The sequence below is a fragment of the Triticum aestivum genome, chromosome 5A (assembly GCF_018294505.1).
Source record: "Triticum aestivum cultivar Chinese Spring chromosome 5A, IWGSC CS RefSeq v2.1, whole genome shotgun sequence".
In the NCBI taxonomy this organism is placed as follows: domain Eukaryota; kingdom Viridiplantae; phylum Streptophyta; class Magnoliopsida; order Poales; family Poaceae; genus Triticum; species Triticum aestivum.
In genome coordinates, this window is record NC_057806.1 from 475,316,166 (window position 1) to 475,327,667 (window position 11,502).

An 11,502-nucleotide genomic window follows, 5' to 3' on the forward strand; every position below is an offset into this window, starting at 1 on the left:
TCGCGAGTAGGCCTTGCTGGGCCTCTACCTCGTCCTGGAGGCCTGCCTTTTACCAGCCCATCTAAGAGGCCCAGTGGCAATATGGCTGGACCGGTATTTTTTTCCCTCAAAATATACAGTGAAATCATGAGTTAAGGAAGTAATCTTTGCAAAAGTTATCATCAAACTCCTCTGATGGGGTCAAGTGGCACAATGCATTTATGTCATTTTTTGTCAATAGAAAACCAAGAAAACCAAAAGGATAGGAAAAAATAAAAAAGACAAAAAAGGGAAACCGAAACAAGAAAATAATCCAACAAAAAAAAAGTCATGATGGAGGAAGCGTTCAACGTGCGAAATGTGGCGGCGCTCAAGCGCACCACATGGAGTGCTCCCACCCCTGAAAAAGGGAAAAGTCTAAAATAAACCTTAAACTCGTACATCAAGTCCGAATCAAACTTTGAACTGTTTATCCTTGAAATCAGCACCCTGACCTTATTGATCCTGGTTAGTCCCCAACCTTATACTCTCTCCGTTCGAGAATAGATGACTCAAGTACAAAGTTGAGTCCTGGACATGTTTGTCGAAGCAGGAAAAGAGAATCTCGGCCTGGATCAGACATTTTCTCACCGTCTGCCCTGGCCCACGTCCCACATCAATGGTGACTCGAGAATGGCGTACCTGACAGCACTGGCATGCGCGCTCATGATGCCCCACGCGATGTCCAGGCCGACGACTCCCGCGGCGTACCCATGTCAAACTCTACGATGTGCAGCTCGTCTGGTTTGTTCCGAACCTATATAAGGCGAGCTCGTACGCAAGCATGTACTCCTGGATGAGAAGTACGAGGCTACATGCTAGTGCTGAGGGTCACGAGAACAGAAAATTGCCGTGGAAAACTACGAGGAAGCCGCTGATGCTGATGGTCACGAGTCGCGGCACTCTGAGCTCTTACACGACATCCTTGGAACCCATGAGGAAATCGATCATGTCTGACTTGGGCTCGAGCACGACGAGCGAGTCCGCCAACGGCTACCGGAGCATGCTGACTGGCGAGAGAAAGAGAACCGCCGCTCTATCCCCAGCCTCCGCCCGATTCCGCCGACCTGCAACACCACGGCAATAAAGGAGAAGTTGATGTCCACATTAATGTCTCGCCCTGAAGCCCATTTCATCTGAATTCTTCCGGCCATCTTCATCGATTCCGCGAGATTTCTCCGTGCCATTCTCCGTGTATCGCTACATCTCTTCCGATTCCTTTGATCCAAAGCATCTCATTTACCTCCCAGTCCGGAGGTGCGCTTCCGCGCCGGGAAGATGATGCGGTCGCAGGGTGATGTATATGACGAGTGGGCCAATGTAATTAGCAAGCGTAGTAAGGCTGGTCATAGTGTCTGAGTTATTATCTTCATAGTGCAAAGTAACATAGTAGCAGTGTTATAGTTGGCTTCATTTATTAACTTGTAGACTCATCCTCTCTTGAGAAGCGCTATGTTACAGTATAACATATTATGTTACTCTAAACACATCTCTCCTCATTAAATACATGCCACATAAGACTGGTCACAGTGGGAGTAACATCACTAGTAACATCACATTTTTCAAGATAATTTTGCTTATGTGACACATATTTAATGATGAGAGAGGTGATGGTGGTAACTTAGCTAGTTACTGTAACATCACACATACCAAGACAATATGAGTCTGTAGGCTAATAAATGAACCATAACATGACAACACACATATGTTACTACCCACTGTGGAGGTAGTAACATAGCCTAGTAAAATGTGATGTTACTAGTCTAACTTACTCCCCATTGTGACTAGCCTAAGCAAACTTGTCTTGGACTGCCCCATGTTACTAGCTAAGTTACTCCCACTATGACCAGCCTAAGTGATCCTTGCCGTGATCATTTACTTTCCGATGGACGAACGCATTTGACCCCCGCGTCGCCAGGAGGGCGAGTCGGGGGACGAAACCCTACATCCGTCGTCTTCACCTTCCCTCCTCTTCCTCGTCACGCCGCCGCCAGAGGCGCGGGCCAGCGAAGCCCGGCAGGCTCCGGGGACGGCGGCGGCGGGGCGCTTCTCCGACTGGAGCGAGGCGACGGGATCTGGCCGGTGTGCTGCATGTGGATGTATGGCTGAGGGCCTGAACCTCAGATCTGGTCGGGCTTTGGACCGGCAGCGTGAGACGGTGGCCTCCCTTGCCGCTTCACCCTGGTGTTGGGGGGGGGATCTGGCCCGCCCCTGCGTGGGCAGGTCTCGCCCAGGTCGAGTGCATCTCACGGCCATGGCCAGCGGGATGCCTCAGCTCCTATCCTTGCTTGGAGATGTCTGATGGCTGCCCCTGGTCGGCCTGGGACATGCGATGCCAATGAGGCAGGTGATGAGGTCCCGTGCTCTGTAGCATTAGACATAGCAGCAACATTGATGACAGTGAGGCGAGATGCTACAGGTGAAAACCTTGTGTCGGCTTGGTCGACACCGATGATGACTACGCCTTTGGGCGCCGTGTTCTTCTTTGGAGGCACCATCGTGAAGCTCCACCACCTCGCCTGACCGGTGCTATCTCCGGGCGAAAGCCTAAGATCTAGCTTCTAGATCGGATGACGACGGCGTTCTTGACACCGTAACCTCCTTAGAGGCGTCGTCTTGGAGTCACCAACCATTGTTGGATGTCTATTGTTTGGTTGCAGGGCGGTTGACTGGTATGAGGTCCATGGCTGCGAGCAGCGCTGGAAGTCACAGGAAGGAGGTGGAGCGGCTTCGTCTTGCATGGAGCTTTTGGTGGAGATGTCAAGTCATGCCTGGCCGACAGGTGCTACGCTGTGTCATGCCTGATCAGCAGGTGCTACGCACGACAAATCTTTCAGAATCTTCGCGTCTGGATGGACGAGCGCGGGGCGGTGGCATCGTTGGGCGCCGTGGTGGCGTCGACGGATGGACGGACTGACAAGGATGATGCGGATCTCTCTCTGAAGATGGGTCAGCGGTCTGATGAAGATGGCAGCGTCTAGAACTTATGCATGTGGTGTATATTTTAGGTCTGCTGCACTGGCTGTTGGCTCTGATACGTTATGTGGATGGATCGGCGACGACACACGATTTAGATATGGGGAGTGAGAGCACTCCACATGACCGAGTTTTGTAGGTGTGAATGGTAGCTTCGGATGACTTGATGTATGTTCTTGTTAGACCTTTGTTGAATAATAAATAAAAATGGCCGTATGCATCGATTGATGCAGAGGCTGGGGGTCTTAACCTCCTTTTCCAAAAAAAAATTTACTTTCCGGTGCCCCAAACAAATATACGGTTGGAATTAACCGGGATCGATAAGGTCAGGGTGCTGATTTCCAGGTTTATGAGTTCAAGGTTCGATTTCTTTATGAGTTCAAGGTTCGATTTCAGACTTGACGTACGAGTTAAAGGTTTATTTTAGACTTTTCTTCCTGAAAAATGTCCGTTGGATGTCACAGCCAAGGGGTAACCCACAATTAGTTGCCCCATATACTGATATTGTTACGTTTCACAAATGAATGACAAATTCCTTCTCGCAAAAAAAAAAGAATGACAAATTTCTATCTTTTATTTTCGAAGCATTCCGATGCCACCGAAAGAGAGGGAGAGCCCCCCTCCCTTCATCTTCTTCCTTGACGTTCCCCTAGATGGGAGAAGCCCCTCCCCCCCCCCTCTCCGATTCTTGGTGGGCATGGCTCTGAAGGAATATAATCCCCTCCGACATTGGATCTAACCTTCTCCGGTAGAGTGCCAAAAAAGGGCTAGATTTGTTCACCACGGAACCGCCTGTGGCGGCAAAAAGCTGTCAAAGAAAACAACGAAGGTTTTCGAGGTATTAATGATTCAGGAGTCCAAGAGGTAGTGGAGGAGCCTCCTATGCCGCCCACACGTCGTGAGCCCTGGGTGGCCACTCTGCTTGATCTTTGGCCCATCTCTTCATTCTTTGAAGAACACTTAGTTTTCAATTTTCCAAGAAATTTGGATCTCCGTAAAATAAACTTTTCTGTTAAACCACGAACACTAAAAACATTGGTTGGCACTTAATTAATATGCTAGTCGATAAAATCATGAAACTATGCCTATATGGCATGTATATAGTAATGAAACATAAAAAAATTGTAGAGACGTTTAGGATGTATTACGATCTCGACACCTGTCATGATCAATCACATGTGTGGACGAGGAGGATCTCCCCTACTCTAGGAGTAGAGGACTGAGAGAGGAAAGGACTCCCCTAGGTGCGGGAGTTGGTGCGATGGGGTGAGGGGATTCAACAATATGGTGGATGCGACGATGGTGGTAGGTGGAGGGAGGGAGGCAGACGAGCATCGCTACGGTCTCCAAAGGGTGGTGATTCCCCTCCTCGGATACTTCTCTTGGAGAATGTTGCGGATCAATTTTCCTAATCTCTGGCTTCAAATCCACGCAACATACCGCAAAGATCTTGGCAACATCATTCGACCGCACCTCTTGGCATGTACATGCTTCTATCACTTCCTACGAGTCTGATTTAGCTTAGACTGCATTGCATCCTAACCCAATCACCACTATGACACATGGTGATTTTTTTTACCAATGTGAATCTTCCTTTCGAATCACGAATGATGGCCCCTATCGCACATGCTTCCTTGTTACGAAAAAAGAAGCATTGACCTTTAGCTTAACGTAGCATTGCTCAGGTGGGGACCAAGGAGCCAACCATGGCTTAATTATGAGTAATTAGTTGTTGATATTTAGATGTAGTTCAGAACTTTTCACTTAGTTGAATTATTATATACTTTGCATAGTTATAATAAGTTGTATTTTTATGATATTTCTTATGATGCATAGTCAAACATAAAGATTTGACACGGTTAATAAAATGATAGGTATTTTGGAACAATGAGTGTAATATAGTTTGGTAACCAAATGAGATATTCATTTCTATTAAATGAAAAAAGAGGCGATTAGATGGATTTCTAGCCAAGATCATTAAAAGAACACTAGATTGGTCATTGATTACATCATTCTTGACAGTTTGGCGACCGCCAACGACTACCTGAACAATTAATCACCTGAGACGGCCTTCTCCCACAACAATATATAAGCACGATAAAATGCAGAAAAGAAACTATTTCAACCATTTCAAAACACAGGGCGTATTTTGTTGGTTGAGACAAGACTTTGACTAACAATTACTTGCAGAGATGGTCACAAGAAATCAACAATCTTCATGTTGTCATAGAATCTTCAAGTCTTATTGCACTGTGCAACTTGCTACGGATGCAATGCAAGGGGTGTTCAACTGAATAACGCTACTGTTTCTTTAAGATATTCGTTACACCATTTTGGGTTAAAGTTATAAAAGACTCTGTTGGTGACGATGGTATGTTTGTCATCCGTCATTTCTAACTATCAAATCTATATCTAACGACTGTGAGGTAAGCTGTGACATTTTTACAACAAGGCCTCACTTCTCTGCTCCAATTTACAGAAAACCCCTTAGTATCTTGAAACCAACCACATCCCTCAAATGAGCAATGGCAACAGCAAGCAATACATCATAGAACCGGAATTTTAGTTTCATCAACCTTTCACCATGATCTTGCTGCTAGTCCCCCAGTCAATGTCGTTGTGAAGCATGAAGACTGATATTGAACTTTGCTGTTTTTTACCAAATAGATGATTCAAGACAATTTTCATACAAATTCGTGTATAAATGAAAACAAATGAGCTCATGGTCACCTGGGTCATCAAACAGCGTTTAGACAGTTGCTCATAGACCTCATACTTGGGAATCGCAAAATCATCTCCAGCACCCTAGCAGTATGTTGTACAAAACGGTACCCCCTACTTTCACAAGTATAAGATGTTCTAACTTTTATCTGAATCGGATGTATAGAGACATATTCTATTGTGTTTGTTCACTCATTTCAGTCCATATGTGGTCCATATTGAAATATCCAAAACATCTTATATTTATGAAATTAGCAAATACTATGATACTGAACATAAAACAAATGGTACATATGTATGGACATGGAAATTATATCATAGTACATGCCAAGGAAATTAATTGTCATCAGGGCATATCAGATTAAGTTACCTGCCAAGTTGCAGTACCATCGTCTGGATTTTTTTTATTTATGCATGCAATGCCAAGAAGGCAAGAACAGAAAGGGATGAAACAACGATGATGTCAGAGTTGGTACTATGAAGAAGACTGGTTTAATTAACCACGGATTCAGGAGGCTTTCCACCTTCCAAGCATTTCACTATCCAACAATTTTAAAACATCTAAAGGAAAAATACCAGGGAGACTAGATAACAACGGCGTTAGGACAGTGAAGAAACCTATACTTTGGACTCTGTTTTTGTATACACCCTGTACAAGTGGCAGCACTGGATATCCTATGTGTTCACCTGGGAGTTCCAGCTCAGTCACAAGAACACAGGTAATGACAAGATTGCCTAGCCACACCCCACCATCCACAATTCTCTAGCCAGGATTCCAAAATAGGTCTTCGTATACTCCGCGGATGTCTATATTGAACTCCAAATGTGACCAGGATTATTGTGATTTACATCCCTCACTGGATGCGATGACAACAATAATCGCACCAAGGCGAACTATAAGGTTAATTGTAAAATATAATTACCATAGCCGATGCTAATCTGAACTAAGTTCTCTATGTCCCCTTCTTGGTGTTCTTTGCTCCAACCTCCCTGGTTTGTCCTACTTTGGCACGGCCAAGGTCTGACAAAGCCAAGACCAACAAATACCAAGCACAAGCACATGCCGTATCTATAAACACATTTGCTAGGGGGGACTAGCATGAACTGCTTAAGCCATATGCTACTTCCTTTCACCACCTAAGAGAGGGAGGGAGGAAATGGGCTCACGGTCACAGGGATGCGGTTCTTGCTATGTCAAAGCAATCATCAGCAGACTCAAGCCCAGATGCCTTGGAGGGAAGCCGCAGCGTTGTGAGAGCGGCGCCAGATGCGCTGGAGGGAAGCCGCAGCGCTGCGAGAGCAGCGCCAGATGCGTTGGAGGGAAGCCGCAGCGCTATGAGAGCAGCATAGTCAAGGCAGAAGTAAGGCACGATACTCTTCAGGATATTCTGTACTCTCAGCAGAGCTTCGAGGGAGATGAGATTGGGGCACCATCACCTCGGAGGCATTCCCCGAAGGTTCGTCCGCTTAACCTGGATTGCCCTTATGAGGACAACTCCCCCAATATCCAGGATAGCTTCTCCATCGACAGGGTTACTCTGAGGAGCCAACGCAGCGTAGCCAGGAGAGTCAGCTTCAGATCTCCTGATCACTCCGACATATTCATCATTCCCGCACGCAACGATCCTGCTGGTTATTACTCCAGCGATGACGAATCCACAGAGAGTATAAGCGAAGAAGACATTGGTGCGAAGAGACCTCATTGTGCTATTACCAGATACTAAAAGGCCTGCTATCTGGTGCAACATCAAAAATCAAAACAGGAAGGCTGGAAGAAAAGGGGTTCACAACGAACAAGCTCATTGTTCAGGATATTTCTTCACGCCAGATACTTAAATGGTACTGAAGCAATGGACTAGATGGTTTACCCAGGAATATGATATTTGCCACTTCATAATCACGAAAAGATATTTGCCACTTCAAGGCCTAATAAATTTCATGCAGTAGTATATGTACTTTTGTGTTTCTTGCCCTTCACCTTTTCAACCTATTGTATTTTTTCCACCTTGCTATTCTGAACTGAAGTGTATCTAAGAAAGAGGTTATGTACTGTACAGAATATCCTACATATGCAAGTACAAAAGCACTTCTTCCATAAAAATACTCATTAAGCTGTACAAGGTTTATTTTCTAAGACTAGGGGCAAAAGATAAGAGACGCGCACATATGACCTCATAAAACAGCCATATCTATAAGATAAATTCGTCAACAAAGTGGCAGTTCCTAATGTGAACATACGTTCAGTGGATCAGGATGAGAAACACCAGGTGTTCTACTTCTGTACACTTAGCTATATTCAGATTTGAAGCCTTCTGTCAGAGCAACAACCTTCGAAATTAACTTTGGCTGTAGCCTGGAAACAGCTTTCCGAATATCCTATAAAATGATAGTTTTGGTCAGATATGTAGCATTTTCACAGTAGTTTGATAGTTCACTGGTTACATACCTCAAGACTATATCGATTTGAGAAATGAGTGAGTATAATTGCCTCATTTCTAAACCATTGGGAATGCTCCATTATCTAGGAACCATAAAAGGGTTTATGTTAGTGACTGATAGTATAATATATACAAATATCTCCTCATCATCAGAATTGTCCCAAAGCTCTATGGCTAGGGGGTGTCAGTATGGGAACTATTACCTCAGACAGATGCATGTGGCCATGCTCTCGAGCATGATCAACATCAACTTGGTCATCTAGGAAGGTTGCCTGCCAAAATTTCAAAAGATGTCGGCAACCACATGATAGATGTGCAGAACTGGAGGAAGTTCAGACAGCCTTTGGGATATTCGCTGATGAATAAACTAGCAGAAATTATTACTTCTATAAGAAAACAAATGTGATACTTGTACTCATATATAAGCAACGGTGCCATGTTACAAAGCCCAGTTTCTAACATCTGATGATATGTGATGCAAAGAACACCATCCTATTATACTATTAATCACTGTCCATCTAGTTGCTTCTTAACTCAATCCCATGCTCCGTAACAATATCAAATCCCTAAATGTATTCGGTTTCATAGCATTCCACATTTTCTTTTCTTTTTTATGTTACCTAATAATGTAAGTACAGCGGAGACAAACACGTTGGCCGACTTTTGCCGTCTGTGGAGTGAAGGGAAAGAACTTGACATTGCAAAGGAGTTTTCAGGAAAAGAAAATTCTGAACAATACCTCGGTTATAAGAACCTTTGCTCTCAAGGCATCCGCATTCCGTGGGTCAAGAATAAAATCAGATGTTGTATCTCCGGTAAAGGCAACTTCTGGGTACAGTATGGTATCTGTAATCTAATAAAACATAGAGTGAGTTACAAAATAAGAAACATTTCTGATTGAGAGTACAACAAAAACTCACCTCAGAGCCTGATTGCTTTAATTTTACTATTTGACTTCCCTTCAAATGGGCATATTGTTTTTTCAACTTTCTTCTAACAGAGTATATGACGTAGCCCTTCATGGTATTCACAAGGAAAAAGATGGGACGATAAGCATTAACTTATGTTCAGTAACTGCATGGTGAGTAACTCTATTAAACTACTGAGTTAAGGAGCAGTACCTGGCTGGGTACAGTATGGTGAGTCTGAAATGGTCTGGCAACAAGGTCATTGCGTATTTCATATGTTTCTCCTGAAAAAGAAATTCTGCACATTAAGAAGTAAACAAGGAAAAAACAAAAGGGCAAACGGTGAAATGATCTCCATACCCAAGTCAAGAGCAACCAATTCAACTTCCAGGTCAATTCTACTCATTCTACGATGGATCTGAAGCATCTCCTCAACATCATCCCTTATGCACGGAGGTACAAATACGGTTGGAGGCTTCAAATTGTAGAGGCCGCGGGTTGCTATATACATTGGAAGACCGCCCTGAAAAGTTGCCAGTTTTCCCATAATAACTGATCTATTAGTTTTCTTTCTCTAGTGGAAGTGGATGTAAATGTTGAAATATAAGAGTTCGTCACTAATTTTCTTGAGAAAGAGATATATATAATGTTATCACGTTGTAGCAGCAACGGTAAGTCGGCACTGGAGCATATGGGAACACTGAAATAGCAAACAACAGAGCATCTCACCTTAATTTGCATTCCAGCAGAGAAATAAAATGGCATAATTAAGAAGCTATTGCTAACCCTCAAAAGTGCAACTGATAGAGCAAGGTGATTATTTAAAACATTTTAAGCAGCCTAATTCAGGCCAACTTACCCCCAAGGCTCCTATTGAGGATGATGATATTATCCCTCACAACAGTATCTGACTATCTTGCTAAACAAATTAACTTACCAGTTACTAATAAGTTACCATTATCGATTACCATGGACTCAAATACTAATATACTCCCTCTGTAAATAAATATAAGTATCTAAAACGTCTTATATACTACATTAAGCAAAGATTTCAGAGAAAAGGTTAACTGTAAATGCAAAACAAATCATGAAACATCTAGAAATTGTTACTTAATGCATCACACAGAACATGTTTTGCAGGCAAGGTACAAGTACTAAAACACGGTCTATTTCTATAATATAAAGCTATTTGTATTGCAAAATTGAGAGCTCCATCTCGCAATGGCGCATCAAAGCTTAGCTAGAGACGCATAACAAGCAAACCAATTAACCAAGCGGAACAGCGATGAGACCAGTCAGAAAAGGGCTCGAATGCTCACGATGTGGTCGAGGTGGGCGTGGGTGATGAAGAGGTGGTCCTGGCGCACGGCGAAGAGCGGGCCGCGGCCGATGTCGAAGGCGACGTTGAGGGACGGCACGGTGACGCAGGTCTCGTGCCCGCCCACCGAGATCCCCTCGATGGCGTACCCCTCCGCCTCCACGCCCTTGCGCTGCACCTGGGCGCGCGCGCGGCGGTACTCCTCCTCGTCGGTGAGCGCCCGGTCGAGCACCGAGAGCAGCCCGCTCCCCGCGCCCCCGCCGGACCCGGAGACGGTGGAGGCGGCCGCCTTCTTCGCGGCGAGCGTCCGGAAGCGGGAGGCCGTGCCGGGGGCGGGGGCAAGGAGTCGGCGGTGGGTGAGGCGGAGCGGGGCGAGGGAGAAGAGGGTGGTGGTGGTGGTCGCCATTTCGGCGTCTGGCGGAGCTGGGACGGCACGAACGGTGGCGACGGTGCCGGGGGTTTTGGGGGTTTTGCTGTGCTCTCGGGTCGAGGATAACGAGACGTTTTCGCGCCGGAGCCCCTGCCTTGTTGCGATATTATTTTCGTCTAATTTGTCCTAAATACCTTTCGTTTGAACGTAAGGACGCGACTAACCACCAGTCGACTGGTGGTTAGCGACAAATCCGCACGATTGAAAACCTGCGTCCCTCCCCGCGCGTGACCCACTTCGGCAGCGCCACCCACGACCCAGCCTTCTCTCGAGAGGCCCACCGCGCGCAACGCATTGAGGCCCAAGACTGTTAACACAACCCCTTTGGCCCACCTCCCCCTCCTGCACGTGACTTACCACCCCAAAACCTAGTTTCTTACCTCCATCACAAGAAACATCCACCTGCCCCGATCAGTTCTCTCCTCCCTCCCCGGCGCGCCTCCATCGCCGGCGACCTCCGCCCCAGATCTGATCCACCAAAAAAATGGAAACCACGAAAAACATCACCAAAACACAAGGATTTGAGGGAGGGCCCCGGTTTACCACAACAACATCACAGGGGTTACATCAGTTCGTCTCTATTTCGTCATAATCAGGCAAAAAAGAAAGGAGGGAAGTGATTCAACCTCTATACACCTGTTGCATTTGCATTTCATACCAATAAAATCAAATTCCTCGGTTGTAAATTGAGTT

At 45.4% G+C, this 11,502-nt stretch overlaps 1 protein-coding gene across 1 annotated transcript; it reads right to left on the reverse strand.

The window, feature by feature from the left end:
- Positions 1–7,791: 7,791 nt before the first annotated feature.
- On the reverse strand, positions 7,792–10,861 carry LOC123104135 (tRNase Z TRZ2, chloroplastic). The gene is made up of 8 exons (XM_044525887.1): positions 10,381–10,861; positions 9,422–9,584; positions 9,275–9,345; positions 9,074–9,169; positions 8,893–9,006; positions 8,357–8,425; positions 8,162–8,236; positions 7,792–8,091 (listed from the first exon to the last, which is right to left on the reverse strand). The coding sequence occupies exons 1-8, from the start codon at positions 10,783–10,785 to the stop codon at positions 8,002–8,004; spliced, it is 1,083 nt and encodes a 360-aa protein (XP_044381822.1). The 5' UTR covers positions 10,786–10,861; the 3' UTR covers positions 7,792–8,001.
- Positions 10,862–11,502: the final 641 nt, after the last annotated feature.

Bases quoted from the DNA above. Each gene is read 5' to 3' on its own strand.
- LOC123104135 (XM_044525887.1), bottom strand. From the start codon at position 10,785: ATGGCGACCACCACCACCACCCTCTTCTCCCTCGCCCCGCTCCGCCTC. The intron at 9,170-9,274 runs GTACTGCTCCTT...AATACCATGAAG, and splicing joins ACCATACTGTACCCAGCCAG to GGCTACGTCATATACTCTGT. The intron at 8,092-8,161 runs GTATGTAACCAG...ATCATTTTATAG, and splicing joins CAAATCGATATAGTCTTGAG to GATATTCGGAAAGCTGTTTC.